At 43.0% G+C, this 18641-nt stretch overlaps 1 protein-coding gene across 6 annotated transcripts in view; it reads right to left on the bottom strand.

Moving 5' to 3' along the window:
• Positions 1-18641, bottom strand: part of AFDN (afadin, adherens junction formation factor) — a 127334-nt gene that overhangs the window by 25372 nt on the left and 83321 nt on the right. For all 6 annotated transcript variants that reach the window (XM_056853752.1, XM_056853748.1, XM_056853750.1 and 3 more), the window contains 5 exons: positions 14643-14908; positions 13495-13638; positions 12327-12525; positions 10676-10779; positions 8742-8828 (listed from right to left, as the gene is read on the bottom strand). In XM_056853752.1, the coding sequence (XP_056709730.1) occupies positions 8742-8828; positions 10676-10779; positions 12327-12525; positions 13495-13638; positions 14643-14908 (800 nt within the window). The remainder of the gene's footprint in view (positions 1-8741; positions 8829-10675; positions 10780-12326; positions 12526-13494; positions 13639-14642; positions 14909-18641) is intronic.

The raw sequence follows: 18641 nt of genomic DNA, 5'->3' as shown, positions 1-18641 counted from the left end.
ACAGAAAAAATTCACAAATAGTGTGCAAGCTTCCAAGTTATCCAGAACTCTTCATAAGATTGGATGTTCTTTATAAAAGGGTGGTGGTGGTAAAAAGAGAAAAAAATTCTGGCATGATGTTAAGGTCTCTTGTCTGCATTCTGTGCATGCTTAATTATGTTAGGTGGTAGTTACCAGTTCAATCAAGCCTGAACTGCCCCTAGAAGCTAAAATGACTAAACTGAGGCTATTGTACTTTTTGGTCACATTATGAGAAGACAAGAATCACTGGAAAAGACAATCATGCTAGGAAAAGTTGAAGGAAGCAGGAAAAGAGGAAGACCCAACAAGAGATGGATTGACTCTATAAAGGAAGCCACCGCTCTCAGTTTGCAAGGACTGAGCGAGGCTATTAACAATAGGACATTTTGGAGGACATGGATTCATAGGGTCGCCATGAGTCTGAAGCGACTTGATGGCACTTAACACACACACACACACACCATGTTGCACCTAAATCATCTGCAATGTGGCTACTTATGATCTGTCAAAATTTAATTGTAAAAGAGAGATTCTTTAATTATTGGAGCAAGACAATCTGGGATGAGACTTTGCTTAGGAAATCTCTTGCTCTCTAGTTACCAAATAGTATTACCCAGCATGGCTTCCATGGATTCTTACTTAGTGCATCATCTAAATTTATCTCCAGTTCTTTCAGTGTTAGGACTACCACATTTCTCTTTCAAAAGTTTGAGAGAACAGGGACCCAAGCATTCCATCTGGTCTTTGAGATATAGTACATTAATTGCTGGGCTTTTACATTCTAAAATGAAGACTACCATTTTTCCTTCTTTCACCCAGCACCACTTAACATGTTCTTGATATTTCAGCTGTTCCTAATTAATGGTATTACATGACTTTAGGATATTTTCTATGCACCCACATTCCTACCTACAATCTCTGATTTTATTGAGAAAATAATTTTATGCCGTTCCCCATGACTCAGTGGGTTTGACAGTTAAATTTCCTAGTGTGAAGAAAATGCCTACACTATATTATTGGGAAATAAAACAATTGTATAGATTCCCCCCCCCCCCACACACACACACTATTTGATACAATAGTTGGGTTCTGAACCCTAGTATCAAAGTATAGCCATAAACAGTCTTTACAACCAACCGATAGCTTTGTGATTACTAGTAACAGACATTGTTAGAAAAACGTTTCAAACTGCAACACTGTTTTAGTCAACAACCCTCTTTTAAACTTCTGCTGATCGGTTCATAGATATTTTAAAAATCATACTTTTCCATTTTTCCTATAGTCATTCATATATTTAAATCTCTTTGAAGTTGTTAAATATAGAACTGTTGCTAATTTCACTCTTATTTATAGTTTAGTATGTTTTAATTAGAATAGTATAAAATTAGGAGTGTTATTTAAGTTCTTTTACCAGTAAATGTCAACAACTGTTGCTGATAAACAGAAATTTAAGACATGTCAATCATAAAATAGCACATAAAAAGAACTACATTTTAGTCCAATTTTCTTGTGCCTAGGAAAGTCTGCAACTATCAACAAATACTTTGTTGCATGCTACACTAAGTACTGATACACAAACAACTAACTGCTGACAATTTTAAACTGGCCACAATACTGGGAAGAATACTTTCGCAATATTTTAAGTTTTATAGAAACAAATCCCTTAACAGACTTACCAAAGATTCTGTTTTTCCAACGACAGAAAACCACATTTTAACTCCAGAAATAAAATCTCCTCACTTCTTTCTCAGCTGTCAACAGCAACCAGCACGTCAGTTCTGCCAGATTTTCCGAAACATCCAGCAAGATAATTTTGAACTGGACACTATGACTCTGCATAGCATTTATCAGCTGTAACCAATACAATATTCCAGCTCTTGCATTGCCAGTTAAGCTGTCCTGCCGTTCATTCAACACTGAGAGCTTTATAAAACTTTAGGCGCTGTCTAGAAAAACCAAGGCGGCCTTTTAGTACCAGATACAGAAAATCCAAACCAAACAGGAAGTAAAGTGCTGGCCCACAGACCAAAAGAAGTCATATGCTAACCCCTCCTTTCACCCCTTAAGTGATATATTTTTAAACTAAACTGCATGCGCACACAGCTTCCAAATCATCTGGATTTCATAAAATGTAACTACAGTGTGGCTGCGAGTGAGGCAGTCTTCAACATCAAAACATTTTTGAGGCACAGAGCACTACTACATTCTGCTCTTAGTCTCATAGTAGTGTTGCCCCCTGTCCCTCCAAGTTATCCAACCACCACTGAAGGATTACTACAGGTAAATAAATGGTACTGGTGCAGAAAATTCTTGAAAGAGGAAAGAAATGTTAGCAAGGCTAGCAGCAGAGATCACTATGTCAAGGGAAAATAATATGTTTGAACTCAAAGCTGCGCATACATCAGGTCTATTGCCTCTCAATTCCATGTTTGCAGCTACTACCATATAGAACAGCTAGTATGTAAAACTACATGACAGTCTGCAATGTAATTTGCATACTAGCATAATTGTCACTGTTAGCATCGAGTCCTGTTGCTGTATTTCTGGCAATTTTTGTTGTAGTGCCACAGCCCCCCCCTTACTGAATGTAGATCAGTTACATCAGAAGAGCCCGGCTGGATCAGTCCAGTGGTCCATCTAGTCCAGCATATTGTTCCACAGTAGCCAACCACTTGCCTTGGAGGGTCAACAACAGGGCATAGAGGCCGAGACCTTCCCCTGATGTTGCCTCCTGGAACTGGTATGCAGATGTTTACTGCTTCTGACTGTGGAGGTTCCCTTTAGTCATAATGGCTAGTAGCCACTGATAGACCATGAGTCTGTCTAATCCTCTTTTAAAGCCATCTATGCCTGTGGACATAACTACATTCTCTGGCAGCGAATACACATTTTATTCATTCATTGAGTTGCAGATTACTTGGTTGCTGGCACAATTACCACACCTCTAAGAAAATTCAATCGGGCCTTGAATTAGACGCCCAGCCTCTTTAACAGGGGAGCAGCTGCTTTAAGTCGCCTGGATGTTTTCTGGCTTTCTATTCTCCACTGGCTCCTTGAAAAAACAGTGTGGCACCTGTAACTGTTGTTCATTGAATGGTCTTCTGTGCAGGCACACATTGGCCTGTGCATGCACAGTCCCATGTGGGACTGCACAGAAGCCATGAAAACAAACTCTACTTATCCAGCTTGAGCTACTTCACTGTTTGCCCTTTCTAGAGAGCAAGAAGCATCCCTATCAGTATATTTGCTTTAAATTCCTAGAACATTCTACAAAGATGGATGGATTTGATTGGGAACTCTGATTTATATGATTCTGCTCTTGGAACTAGTTTTGGGTCATGGCTTTGCGGACAAGCTTTGCCAGTATTCCCCTGACAGTTGCCAAACTGCCACTGATATACATGGTAATTATTAGTGATGGGTCAAATTCCCTATGACTCAAATCATAATTGGGTCAACCAACTATATGAGTGGCATTTATTAAACCTTGTGGTGGGGGGAGTTCTTTTTTATTGAACATTCTAAATTGGCTTTTCTGTTTCTTTTGCGTATGTGCATTTCTACACTGCTGCCCAAGAGCTTTAACAGGGGAAGATAACGCGTTCCAAAATTTGCAAAAGTTGGGACTGGTAATATATTATCAGGGCATTTAATTTACTTTTTCAAAAAGATTCCTCCTGAAAGACTGGATATTGACTTAGAAGCCACATGGGATTCCTAACGACTGCTTTGTTGCTCAAGAGGAAATTCACCTCTTTCTACCCACCTCACTCAAATAATCAGACTAAAATGCCTTGTAGTGAGAATGTAGCTTTCTTGATTTTGATGAGGATTTAACTGCTGGGCTCAGAGTACTGCAGTGTACTTTCAAAAGTTAACCCACTTTTTTTTTTTTTTAACAAAAGACTCAAGTAAATTTCAGCAAATGGGAGTGCTTCATCACAATCAAGTAAGATGCTAAAGTAATTAACTTCTGAGCATGTAGCAACAGCTATAACTGGATTCAAAAACACCACATACGTTCAAAATACATCTCTGTTTAATTGTTAATGGGTCAATTTCAGGGATAGGAGGCTGGCCTTAGCAAATGTATTATGTGCTTGGTAAATCTGTTTTACAAGCCCATTATATTCTCATGTCTGCAGGGGTAACTGGGGGTGGTGGTGGGGGGAGGTAGTTGTGAATTTCCTGCATTGTGCAGGGGGTTGGACTAGATGACCCTGGAGGTCCCTTCCAACTCTATGATTCTATGACCACTAATACTTGCACTATATCATTAAGTCACTGCAAATAAGAAAAAAACATGAATTATATTAATGACTTTAAAACTAAGAAAACACCTTGAAAAAACCTGTTTATTAGGGTTTCGAACTTGCCTCCCTATGTCAAATCTATTATTTACTTCATTTACACCCCACCTTTCTCCACAATGGGGACCTAAAGTGGCTTACATAATTCTGCTCTTCTTCATTTTATTCACACAACAATCCTATGAAGCCAAGAGTCTGTGTGGCACCCAAGATCCCCCAGCAAGCTTTCATGGAACAGTGGGGATTTGAATCGGGCACCCCATTCCTGAGCTCTGGGGCCAAAAGAGCTCAGGAGGTGCGCAAGTGGCTGCGCTGGCATACAGGCTGCTTGCACTGCCAAGAGAGGCAGGGACACCAGCACTGTGGTGCTCGTGCCGGCCTCCCTGTGCTGGCGCAGCAGCACAGCCCTGGGATGCCGGCTCAGCCTCCCACAGGCATAATTCCCCCGCACCGTCATCCTGGGGACGTTCCAGGGGGCAGAGCTACCAGTAGGCAGCTTCCTGACCCCTTTCAGGCAGAGAACACCCCCTCCAACAACAGCGTTGCTGCACCAGGTTTTTCCTGGTGCAGCCTTGCTGTTTTAAATGGGGGAAATGGCCCATTTCTGGGTGGGGGGGAGTTTTATGGCTTTTTTAAGCCTTTCAGCGCCCAGGGAACAGCTTTGGAGGCATCTCAGCCACGCAATCCCTGGCTGCCGAGGAAAACAACCCCCTCAAAAAAGCTTTTGCTTAAAAATAAAGTATCAGTGCAGGGGAAGGCAATGGAAAATCACCTCTCATGACTTGAAAATCCTACTGCATTGCCATATGTTGGCTGCAGCTTGACGGCACTTTACACACACAAAACAACATAACATTGTGCATAAACGTCTACCCACCATTCTCTGGGGATAATGATAATAGCCTACCTTTATGAATGATTGAGGTAATCAGATAAATGCCAATTTTAAATACTACCATTACTGGTTCTTGTAGGTTATCCGGGCTGTGTAACCGTGGTCTTGGAATTTTCTTTCCTGACGTTTCACCAGCAACTGTGGCAGGCATCTTCAGAGTAGTAACACTGAAGGACAGTGCCAGTGTTACTACTCTGAAGATGCCTGCCACAGTTGCTGGTGAAACGTCAGGAAAGAAAATTCCAAGACCACGGTTACACAGCCCGGATAACCTACAAGAACCAATGAACTCTGACCGTGAAAGCCTTCGACACTACCATTACTTTTCTTCAAGCGAGAATATGAGGATCTATAGAATAAACTTTGACTTTGTTGGACCTTGACTCAAAGATATGGTGTCTTCTACTATGGAAATTTCATTTACTTACCACAGCTAATACGTCTTTCAGCAGCAGTACCCTATACTTGGTGGTACTGAATTCCATAATTTAATACTGCAATTAGTGAAGTACTTCCTATTATTTAAACTGAGCCTCCTGCCAATTAATTTCACGGAATGAGTGCCTAGCATTATGATGGAGAAAAAATTATTTTTCCTCTCTATGTTCATCAGTTTGTTTTCCTCCTATGTTACAGCTATTTTCTTGCCAGCAAAGAAAAACAACGCTAGAGCCTTTACCACTTCAAGAAGCAGTTACTGCCATTCATAACAAAGTCAGTAGTGATGTGGCAAAATGTTTGCTTGCATCTTATTGGTAAAGCACTCAGGTAAATGAATTGTTTCTTGTATGTACGCCAATGATAAGATCATTGTTAAAATCATAGTGCTATTACACCAAAATCATAGTGCTATTAACTGGCAGATTTGAATTAAGGACTTATTTACAGAGCAGGTCTTGCTAAGGGAGAAAGCTCCTTAAATTTTAGCTTCTCTACTAGATTTTGAGGAATTCCTTCTCTCTCATGGTAAATTGAATCAGCACTCTCCTAGTCTGTGTAGCATTCTGATACCAACTCCCCCAAGTAACCAGAGGCAAAATTCTTTATTTGCCTTTGTCTGAGAAATTAAATCCCCTATGTATGTCCCTACTCAGTTTGTTTGAGGCTGTGAATCTTAAGACATTAGTCCTATATGCATTCACTTATCTTCTTCCCCACTCCCCCACAACAACAGTGCTTGATCCAGCAGATACGTTACTTTAGAAAAAAGCTCAGGCACCACAAATTCCATTATGAAATTACAACGACTGAGTATGCAAAATGAAATACGATTTGCAGTCTAAATGTAACTTAGCCCGAAACACTTCTAAGGATTCAATTTCTAGTTAAACGCATTTATTATGGTAGTCTTACAGAACTGGTGCAGTGCACCATCTGGTGGCTAGAAACAGGTACAACAAGAATTAACATTAGTTCATGGTCCTACAAGTCAAACCCCAGAACCGTTTTGCCTGGACAATTTTTGACAAAGATGTCAACTACTGATTGTATACAAAAGTGAATTTGACTTCATTGCATCTCATCATTTTGCCTTGTTGAAAAAATTGTCCAGCCTTTTGCCTGGAAAAATTTTTCAACAAGGCAAAATGATGAGATGCAATAAAGTCACGTTCACTTTTGTATACAATCATTAGTTGACATCTTTACCACATCAGAGGCAGTATCTCTTTTATTTTCAATTTAAATGTTTACTAGAAACAATGCCTATATTTAAGTATATTCCACTGATTTTTAAATGGTATTGTTGGAGCTGAAGAGCCGTAAGGTGCTCTTTCTTTTTCCCTGGAAAAGGACCAGAAGAGATCCGGAATGAGGGGCAACATTGGAATTGGTGAGGGATGTGGTCTTAGGTCCAAGGACTGTCTACGACGGTATAAAAGCATATTGCCCTGTAAGTCAAAAATTTATTTTGTCTTCAATATTGTATTCCAATAAATGTATTCCACACATATATTTCTTAAATGAGAAATACGAAAGAGGCCTATAAAAATGCCATATTCTCAGCTTACCAAATAAAAGGAATACTAGTGTAGCAAATTCACGTGGAAAATAAAGCTGGTCATAAGTTGAATCTAACTTTTTGAGTTAGTACCGTATATACTCGCGTATAAGCCGAGTTTTTCAGCCCAAAAAAAGGGCTGAAAAAAGCCAACTCGGCTTATACGCGGGTCAATACGGTAAGCGAGGGGAGGGGGGAGGGGGAACTTACCTCCGCTGCCGCCGCCATCCCGCATGCCTTCTCTGCGGCCTGGGAGAGGCCTGCAGGGCCTGCCTGAGTGCAGGCAGGCCCCGCCGCCCCCCCCCCCCGCGCCTTCTTTGCGGCCTGGGAGAGGCCTGCAGGGCCTGCCTGAGTGCAGGCAGGCCCCGCCGCCCCCCCCCCCGCGGCTTCTTTGCGGCCTGGGAGAGGCCTGCAGGGCCTGCCTGAGTGCAGGCAGGCCCCGCCGCCCCCCCCCGCGCCTTCTTTGCGGCCTGGGAGAGGCCTGCAGGGCCTGCCTGAGTGCAGGCAGGCCCCCCCGCCCCCCCCCCCGCCGCCCCTTCTCTGCGGCCTGGGAGAGGCCAGCGGGGCCTTCCTGCGCTCAGGCAGGGCCCCGCTGCCGCCTCCGGCCTGCGTGCCTTCCCTGCCGCCGCCTCCAGCTGATCAGCGGGCCTCGTCCTCCCGGTGAGTAAGGGGTTCAGGGGCTCTTCTCCCTCCCCCCTAGGGTGGCGCTGGGGTCAGGGTGGGTGTGGAGGGCCCGGGAGGGGTGGCGCTAGGGTTGGGGTGGGTCTGGAGGGCCCGGGAGGCCGGGCGGGAGGGCGACCTGGGGCAGGAGCATTGTGTAAGCCAACCCTCGGCTTATACACGGGTGCCTAATTTTTCCCCATTTTTGGGGTAAAATTAGGCACCTCGGTGTCAGGCTGCTATCTCGGTTTCGTTATTGCCTCTGTCTCTGCGCTGTACTGTCTGGCCCTCAAGGTCGCATACCTAGGCCTGGGAACTCAGCTCCTGGGAAACTGTATTCAGCCTATGCTTGTAATCTCCCGCCTTTTCTGCCTTATATTATCTCCCAGCTAGTGAGTCTCTCATAGCTGTCATTTTATTCGTTTGCACTGTATGCCTATTTGACCAGTAAAAGCCATCTGTTTGGACTCTATATGACTTTGTGGTGATTTCTGGTTCTGTGGGCCAAGGGCTGACATTATGACAGCTATGAGAGACTCACTAGCTGGGAGATAATATAAGGCAGAAAAGGCGGGAGATTACAAGCATAGGCTGAATACAGTTTCCCAGGAGCTGAGTTCCCAGGCCTAGGTATGCGACCTTGAGGGCCAGACAGTACAGCGCAGAGACAGAGGCAATAACGAAACCGAGATAGCAGCCTGACACTCGGCTTATACGCGGGTCGGCTTATACATGAGTATATACTGTACTTGGCATATTTACTTTGTTCACACGGATTGCATATGTTCCCAATGGAAAATTATGGAGTCATTACATGTGTATTTGTCTCAAAAAAACCAAAGAAACATTTTCATACCTTTGCAGCCACAATGCTCAGGCCCATCCCATTTTGTTTTTTCAGCGTCACAGTGATGATCTCGGGTTCCTTTCTCAATGTTTGAGCCTAAAGAAAAGGAACCCAGATGAATTCCACAATATTGAGAACATTGTATAAGACAGGATACTCCATAAATAATAAATATGATAACTATCTTCAAGTACTTGAAGGGCTGTCATATAGAGGATGGTGCCGAGTTGTTTTCCGTTGCCTCAGAACCAACAGGTTGAAACTGAATCCAAAGAGTTTCCATCTAGACATTGGGAAGAATTTTCTAGCAGTTAGAGCGGTTCCTCAGTGGAACAGGCTTCCTCGGGAGGTGGTAAGCTCTCCTTCCCTGGAGGTTTTTAAGCAGAGGCTAGATGGCCATCTGTCAGCAATGCTGATTCTGTGACCTTAGGCAGATGATGAGTGGGAGGGCATCTTGGCCATCTTCTGGGCATGTAGGGGTCACTGGGGGTGGTGGGGGGAGGAAGTTGTGAATTTCCTGCATTGTGCAGGGGGTTGGACTAGATGAGCCTGGTGATCCCTCTCTGATTCTGTGATTCCATGAAATAATCATTTGAGATATTTTAACACAACTACAGGTATTGTTGGAAGATGTTAAACACTGGAGTGGTTCAGATAAAAGTTGGAATTCCCTAGGGTTCTCAGGACCAAGGCTGTTCAAGGAGTTGAATGATTAAACCAGCACCTTCAACCAAGCAAGGAAGTGAACTGAAATTAGTGCAGAGGTTTCAGAACAGGTAAAATAGGAGAATGCTGGCTCAACCCTGTTGGTAAATAGGCAGTGGCATTTTTTCATTAGCTGAAGTTTCTGGACTGTCTTCCAGAGCATTCCCCATGTAAAGAACTTTTTGGGGGGGCCGTCAAGTCAGTGATTTCTGGTGACAGTGGTTTGCCATTGCCTGCCTCCATGTCACATCCCTGGTATTCCGTGGAGGTCTCCCATCCAAATACTAGCCAGGGTCAGGGCTTAGAGTGTGTGCTGGCCAGCAAGCTTCCATGGTGTGAGTGGGAATTTGAGCAACACCTCAACCACTACACCCACGTTGGCTCTCATGTAAAGCACTACAGATCTCAGAAGCTAAACAGGGTTGGCCCTGGTTAGTATTTGGACCACCAAGGAATACCAGGGTTGCTGTGCAGAGGAAGGCACTGGCAAACCACCTCTGTTAGTCTCTTGCCATGAAAACCCCAAAAAGGGGTCGCCATAAGTCGGCTGCGACTTGACGGCACTTTACACACACACAAGTATCTTGGAACAGGAGTAGCCAATCTCAAACAAGTGAAAACCAGAAAAAGGCAAACCAACCATGGTTATCTTAGTCTGTGCAGTATAAGAACATGAAAACCTGTTCTTTGAAACCAGCATTCTTCACTTTGTTTAGCATCAACAATATTTTAAAAAGCAGACCAGCTTTATACCCAACAAAGCATAACTATTCACAATGATCTTCAGAAAAGCTTACACAAGAAACTAACTGTGAGCCCAATATTCAACTGTTCCCACCACAGACAAACTATGCAAGTCAATGCCTGCTGGGGGGAAATGACTTTTGATGACTTTTGATACTGTGTATATGTGCACATGCATCTGCATTCAATGGTAATACTATTCCATTAAGGGCAGACTTAAGGCATAAGGTTATTTAAATTTTTCACCAAGAAATACAAAATTGAGCAAAATCTACATTTAACAATAACTACAGTCAGTTTTGAAAGAGAGCAGAGGGCTCTTAAATAGTTAACAATGAAACAAATCTAGTCCATCAAATCACTCATGCTGTTAGTTCTCTACCAACTTCTGTTCAGGTGACAGATTCGTCTAAAAATGCCGCTTCACTGAATAGTTCAAGATACTGCACTAAAGGGGGACTTATGCTCATAATGCCCACAAGACGAGTACTTGCCAGATCAGCATTGTCTTGTAACAGATGGCTTTCATAATCTGCACCTTCAAAATATATTGTCCATGTTCCTGGTGAGCGTGAATGAGGTGTTAACCTGCAAAATCCTAAAAGGAGGAAAACAAGGCATACCTAAACATGATTCATATTGCCCAAGAAGTTCACTAGAGTGTCTGTGGAATCCATACGAAAAATTGTACTGATAGTTTACAACAGGAAATTTTGTTGGTTTTTATATCATCACTCCCTTTACCTCACTAACAATGTAGGGAATGGTTAGATCCTACAGATTATTTTACTTACATATTTGCAAGTGAAAGTTACAAAAGTAAAGCAGAGCAGTTAATTTTCATTGAGTTTATAAATGGGGTTGCCACAGATATTAATGGGTTGCATCAAATAAAACATTAATACCTCAAACCATTTACTAACCATGACTACATCAATACTGCCAAACTTCTTTTAAATTAATTTGGTTTAAGAGAGAGCAATATATTTTTTTAAAAATGACATGACTGAAGTAACTGTTGTACAGCACAGCTTCAGACAAACATTTCTGAGTGAAAGGGCTAACCCTTAAGTGTTACCATGGAATTACAACTCCATCACTTAAAACTCTCCTTTTGCTTTCAATGGAATACAAATTCTAAATTCTACAAGGTAAAGAATTATTGCCTCAAATGAAAAAAAAAAGGTTTTAATTTCAGGGAATTTTTAGTGTGTTTCTTAGGCTTATGAAGCAAGCTGTAGTAACAAATAAGTCCCATAAGGTGGATGGCTAACCAAAAAAAAAATCATATTTTTTTCTCTAACAAAACTCAGCAGTCTATCTCCTATTTAATTCCCCAACAGAATGACATATGTCAGCATACAAGGAAAAGAGCAAGTACACTATGCCGAATGTGTATCAGAACTACATCAGCAAGCTGGAAAAAAGATACCACTGTCTGATTGGGCAGCCCATTCCTATGGGGAAGGGCTACGCCAGTGACTGCAAAAGAAGGTTTCGCCCAGCCCCCGAGGCCAAAACCTTCCCCTTTCCTCAAAAAAACGTGCAACCACTCCATACGGTTGCACGGGATACACCACCTAAAAAGGTGGCATATCTTAAGAAAAGGGAAAGGGGGCTTTCCCTGGCTGAAAGGCCTTAGGAAGCCGCCTAAAGGTGGCTCCTCCCCTGGCCAAATCTATGTAATCTTTTATCTCATGTATAGATGATACAAATGTTTTACTGGCATATGCTGAACTAATAAATCTGATTCCTCCCCTGGTCCTGTGCGGGAATGCCCTGGAAGGCTATGCCGGTGTCCCTGAGCAGTGCTGCTACGGCAGCACCAGGAGGATGGCGACCACCACCCCCCACTGGCATCAATGCCACCCTGGACGGTGTAAGTGGCATGGGTGCCGCCCAGAGTGGCCCGAATGCCAGCACAGCCTCTTCCTGGCCTCCTAAGGACTTTCTTCCTTTAGGCTCAGGAATGGGCTGTTAGGGATCTACAATTGAAAACTCCATGGTAAGGACAATAAAGCCAGCCAGCTTCATGGTTATAACAGCAGCAAGATTTCCAGCTCATCACATATCTATACACAAGACAAATTTCACTTAAGAGAACTATAGCAGAGAAAATATCTTCCCACCGAAGTCAAGACTAACCTCTTTGGCAAAGTGGATCTAAAAATTCTTGTAACCCGTTTGGGATGTTTCTGACCACATCGCATGAATAGCCATCTTCTGGCAGAAGAAAGGGTAGCTGTAGATCAGGGTCCTCTTCTAGTTGTACTTCCCTACCATCACTACGAGCCAGTTCATCAGCAGTATTTTCAGCAACAGCTACAACATTTTCTATTAATTCCTGAGGAGAAAAATAATCAGAGTTATAATGAAAGTTCAAGCATGTGGCAACATGGTTCCATATTCTAGCTGCTCCCAAATCAGAAAATGACACAGCTAAAATGTAAAATCTGAGATAAGTCAGTCGCAAAAGGTTTTATTTTGTCAACAGAAACTACTGAGGTTTATCTTCAATAAAGTCCCTTCCAGTGTTTTTAAAATGAGGCATTACAAATTCTTAGAAATTAATGTGTACAGAAGCAATATGCATATACTTAAGCAACTTGGGAATCCCACCCCACTTCCCACAATCTCCTTTTCCGTTATGCCCTGCTCTAGAAATTTCTTTGGGGTCCCCATCTAAAATAAGTAATTATTATCATTACAATTATCATTATATTTAAGTATTGCTTTCAGTATTTAAAATGCTTCTCAGACTATTCTGTTGCACCTCTTACAACAGCCATGTAAGGTAGGGCATTATTATTATCCTGATAATACAGATGAGGAGCTGAGTATGACAGCTGTTTCATTAACACTATTTAGTAACTTCATGATGGAAAACTGAGCCAAGGACCTCAGAGCAAGAGCCTCTTCTATTCAAAAATTACAAGTCAGGCCCAAAGAAATGCTACTGCTATATTCAGTTGACGAAAACATGGGAAATTATTATAACTCTGTGGCTTTATGTTCCTGTTGCAATTTATATGCAGTGGTAATTGCCCTTAACACAGTGCCCAAGTTCTTTCTTTTCCCCCCCAAAAGTAATTTGCTGACACTTTTAGCGCAAACATTTATGACATTTGAGAAACTCCCTGGCATCTCAGTAGCTCAACCATTTCTTAGTGAAAGTTAACACTATTTTTTTCCCCAGTACACCTTCAAAATATTCAGTTATTAAATTCGCTGTGTTGCTGGAAAAATGATATTTAATATTCTTAACTCAACCTCCCTTCCCTCTCCAATGTATTAAAAATCAAAAATAACTTACTGTTGGGATAAATGGCTCATCTGGGGCACAATGATAATTCTGCAGCAGTGCATGCAGTTGAAGAGAATTGAGTTTAAAGCAGGTACTGTTAATACTTGGAATGTCTTCAGGTGAATACTTATCCATAGTAAGTAATGTAGTTGCCTGAAAAAGCAAAGTTAAGTGTAAGCAGAATCATTCTTTGTTTTACTGTTCATTGAGATAACGCTCTCAAGACAGCTCTTAAATGAGTATGAATTATGCGTTTAAATTCTTCATCACAGGCCAATCTACATTAGACACATTAAGCCAGTTAAAATGAACCAAACTATGTAGACACTGTGTAAGAAGAACAGAAAGAGATTTGTCTAAGAAGAAAACATTGAAGATAAATGTTGAATTCTTTGGTAGCCTTAATTTGTAGATACTTTTCTCATACGACTCTATACAAATGACTAAGGATGCTACACTGAATTTCCACAATTAAAAAGAAACCTAGAGTCACATTGCACTGGCTCCCATCAGCTATTGGGCTCAGTTTAACTACTGGCTATTACACACAAAGCCCTTCATGTCATTGACCCTCAAATTTGCGAGACCGACTCTCCCCCTATGCATTGCCATACAGCTTTGCTCATCTGAGCAAGGTCTTCGGCAGGTGCCAACCTGCAAGTGGGCAAAATCAACAACTGCCCATACACGTGCCTTCTCCGTTATGGCCTCCACCTTATGGAATGGCCTGCCTGAGGTCAGAAAGGCTCCCACTCTCCCGGCTTTCCGAACACTATGCTGAACTGAATTATTTAAGAGCTGTGCAGGTGATAGAGTTGCACTGTACTAAATGATTCACAAAGTTACTTTGATAAGGGACTGGTGTCTATGCTAGTGTTTAGCTTGCTGCAACTAGGATCCTACTATGTAATTTTTGTATAAGACTTGTGCTTAGCTTTAGGTCTGTTTTTAGATTTCTGATTGGTTGTACAATCATAACCCTATTGTGTTATTTACTGAATTCCCCATCCTGTCAATTGTATTGCCTCACTCTGTGTAATCTGCCTTGAGTCCAAGTGAGATAGGCGGACTATAAATGGCATAAAATAAATGAACAAACAAGTGAAAAGATTACGGAAACAAGCATTTGTTCTTCTTCGTCTCTTGCCAATACCCACTTGTACTATCCTGCTAAGGTGACAATCGGCAGCTAGCTCCAAGCCTTGTTTTTCAGCCCAAGCTTCAATATGTCCCAGCTGCTGGCGGATGATGGCTCCCCAGTAATGTGAACATAATCCTGAATCTGGATCAGTAACCAGTCTGTTAAAAAGCCACATGTTGACAAAGTGAAAGAGCTGGGAGAAGAGCTGTATAGTTAGGGCAGCGTTCACTCTGCAGCGTCGCAGCAGGGACATGGCTCCAGTCAGCGTATGCAAGACATCATCTAGAAGGGGGGGAATGACATGATATTCAATTGAGCTACTCATTCTAAATATTAAATACTGAATTAATATTAAATACTGAATTACAATAAAGGCTTCTATCACTTGCTTTACATCACTAACATGTTACTAATCATACTAACAATATTCCTTCAATATTTCTAAAAAACAAAGCAATATTAAAATTAAAAATACCCTTAAATTTAAATCAATCTTTTATAAAGAGAAAGAATACAGATACAGCCTGGCTCAACTTAAAGAATAATAGATATTTCTGGCCATAATTTTCCTGGCACGAATTAGAATTTAATTTGTGTCTACCCTCCCTGAAATTACAAATTGCTGCATTTGCCAAATGTCCTATTTGCAGAAATTAGAAAAACAGGGATAACTATTTATTTAAAATATGTATACCTGTTAGCCCAAGGAAGCTAAAATTTATGACCATAAAGGTCAGGAAACCATAGTCAAAAAAGCCAGAGTTTTAAAATTAAAAACTGCAAGTTCTATTAATTACCTGAAAAACAACACGTGTCACCTAGGTAAATGGTGTATCATTAAAAAGCCCATTAAGAGGACCATCTTCCATGCCTTAAAGAAAAGCCAAGGTTTTCTGGGTTACCATCTAGCTAGCCTACCAAGCGAGTGCCCTATCTGAGGGGGTGGAGGTGGTTTCAGCCTGGTGTTGAAGATCCCTACGACGATAGTCTTGGGAAAAGAGCCTTGGCTACTCACCGTGAAGGCTTCTTCTGCTCTGGGATACGGAGGCCATCTTAAGAGTGCGTGTTTCCTCTTCCTCTTGTTCCGGGAGGCAGGACCTAAAATTTTAACTGCCTATCTCTGGAGGGAACGCCCCCCGCCCTTTTCAGTCAAAGACTTTCCAAGCAAGGAGTGTCACCATTATACAGAGAAAGAAAGTAAAAGGCATAGCAAAAAAGAAGAGATCTAATAATAAATGCTGGGAGATAAGTTTTAACTTGTAATTTTAACTGTAACAGCATTCATAAAGAACTGTTTGTAACCCAACCTAAAAAACTTGTATTGAGAGAGGTTATTGCCAATTGTGCGTCATCCTCCTGAATTACTTAGACGTCTGGGCGGGCAAGATGGCCTCCGTATCCCAGAGCAGAAGAAGCCTTCCCAGTGAGTAGCCAAGGCTCTTTCTCGCTCTGAGAGAGGAGGCCATCTTAAGAGTGGGACTTAAAGGAGCTGTCCCTGCCAGGGTGGGATCAAACATCATGGAGAATGCTCTGAAGAACATGCCTTCCAAAGGAGGTGTCAGCTGAGGCATAAAGATTAAGTTTATAATGCCTCACGAAAGTGGAAATTGAGGACCATGTCGCGGCTTTGCAAATCTCCTCAATAGGAGCTCTGCGATCAAAAGCCGCTGATGTGGCCGCACTCCTGACAGAGTGCGCTGTCAAACCTGAGGGAACAGTAATTTTAACTGCTTTGTAAGCCTGAGTGATGCAGTTAGTAATTGTACGGCTGATGGATGCACGGGACATGGGCTTGCCCTTGTTTGGGGCTGTCAGATTGATAAAGAGAGCGTCTGACACTCTTAGGTGTTTTGTACGGTCAATGTAAGTATGAAGGGCCCTTCTAAGATCTAAGGTATGCCAGGTTTTCTCCCTTGGGGTTTTAGGTTTTGGACAGAATGAAGGTAGTACGATATCCTGATCCCTATGAAAACGGGAGTTGACCTTCGGTATAAAGGAAGGGTCGGGCGCAAGGACTACCTTGTCCTTGTGAAATGTGCAAAGACCTGGACTAACAGATAGGGCTCCCAGCTCAGAAACTCTCCTAGCTGATGTCACAGCTGTTAAAAATAGAGTCTTCATTCTCAACAGATTCAATGAGATGTTCCTTAAGGGTTCAAATGGATGTTGAGCAAGGGCTGTTAGAACTGTATGCAGGCTCCAGGTAGGAAACCTGTGTTTGACCGGAGGTGAGATTAAGGTAAGTCCCCTTAGAAAGGCTTTAATATGGGGATGTTTAGTTAGTGGATAACCTGATACTTTTGGGACAATAGTAGCAATCGCCGCTAGTTGACGACGTAGGGTTGCTGGAGATAGACTCTGTCGCCGTCCATCCTGTAAGAAGGTCAGGATGTTGGAGATGGTGGGTTTGATTGGATTAAGCTGTTTTCTTTGACACCATCTCACAAAAGCTTTCCACGTAGTGTTATATATCCGCTTTGTAGAAGGTCTTCGGGCAGCAAGAATAGTTTCTGCTATCTCTGTGTCATAACCCAACTTTAGCAGGCGACTCCTCTCAATACCCAGGGGGTCAGCCTGTACCAGCCTGGGTCTGGGTGAAGGATCAGACCCTGGAACAGGAGATCTGGTCGAAGTGGAAGCGTCCACGGTTTTGCGATGGACATCTCTATCAGAGTGGGAAACCATGGGCGACACGGCCAGTAAGGTGCTACAAGAATGACTGTGGCTTGAAGGAGATTGATTTGTCTGAGGACTCTGGGAAGGAGTGGGAAGGGAGGGAAGGCATATAGAAGCCCCGATGGCCAGGGCGCCATGAGTGCGTCTGTCTGTTCTGGGTCTGGGTGAAGGATCGGGCCCTGGTGGAGATCTGGTCGAAGTGGAAGCGTCCACGGTTTTGCGATGGACATCTCTAACAGAGTGGGAAACCACGGGCGACGCGGCCAGGATGACTGTGGCTTGAAGAAGGTTGATTCGTCTGAGGACTACTCTGGGAAGGAGAGGGAAGGCATATAGAAGCCCCGATGGCCAGGGCGCCGTGAGAGCGTCTTGTCTGTTCTGCTCCCACTTGGATGTATCTGGTATAATACCTTGGAAGCTGGTGATTTTTGTTCGACGCAAAGAGATCTACTAAGGGCATGCCGCAGTGAGTTGTCAGGAGATGAAACACGTCCCGGTTCAGGCTCCACTCGGCCTCGTTGAGTTCTTGTCTGCTGAGCCAATCTGCGTCGACCCTGAATGTGCTCCGCTGTGATGGAGTAGAGGTTTGTCTCCGCCCAGGACAAAATTTTTAGGGCCTCCTTGTGTAGAGTGGAGGACCGGGAACCCCCCTGCTTGTTCAGGTGAGCTTTGGCGGAGACATTGTCCGTTCTCACCAGTAGATTTGATCCAGTCAGGTGATGTTTGAAGTGCAGGAGGGCATAATAAATTGCACGGATCTCTAAGACGTTGATGTTCATTCGCTTTTCTTGAAGTGACCATGAGCCCTGTGCTGGTTGACCTTAGAGGGTGGCACCCCAACCCATAAGAGATGCATCCGTGAATAGCTGCAATGGCGTTTGTCGTATGTAGTGGACCCCTTTCTGGAGGTTTTTTGGTATGGTCCACCACTTGAGACTGCGTCTTGTCGTGGTAGAGAGGAGGAGAGACTTGTTTTTCTTTATCAGGATATCCTTCTGGTAAGTCTTGAGGAACCACTGAAGAGGTCTGGAGTGTAGCCGCGCCCACTGTACTGCCGGAATGCATGAGATCATTAGGCCCTGCAACTTTGCCAGGGTCATGAGGTGGACTGTGGAAGCTTTCATAGTTGTCCTCGCGAGATTGCAAATCTTGCAGATCTTGTCGGGCGGAAGGACCAGGGAGTTGGCGATGGTGTCAATGTACACCCCTAGATGGCGAAGATGTTGAGTGGGAGTAAGATGGCTTTTCTTCAGGTTGACTAGAAAGCCGTGGTTGTCTAATTATTAGACTCTAATAGCTTGAGCACGATGTTTGTGTGCTGGATGCTTTGTGCCCTTGA

This window comes from Euleptes europaea, chromosome 7, assembly GCF_029931775.1.
Source record: "Euleptes europaea isolate rEulEur1 chromosome 7, rEulEur1.hap1, whole genome shotgun sequence".
Classification (NCBI taxonomy): Eukaryota; Metazoa; Chordata; class Lepidosauria; order Squamata; family Sphaerodactylidae; genus Euleptes; species Euleptes europaea.
The sequence above is the reverse complement of the archived record's forward strand: the minus strand, read 5'-3'. Positions and strand labels throughout refer to the sequence as shown.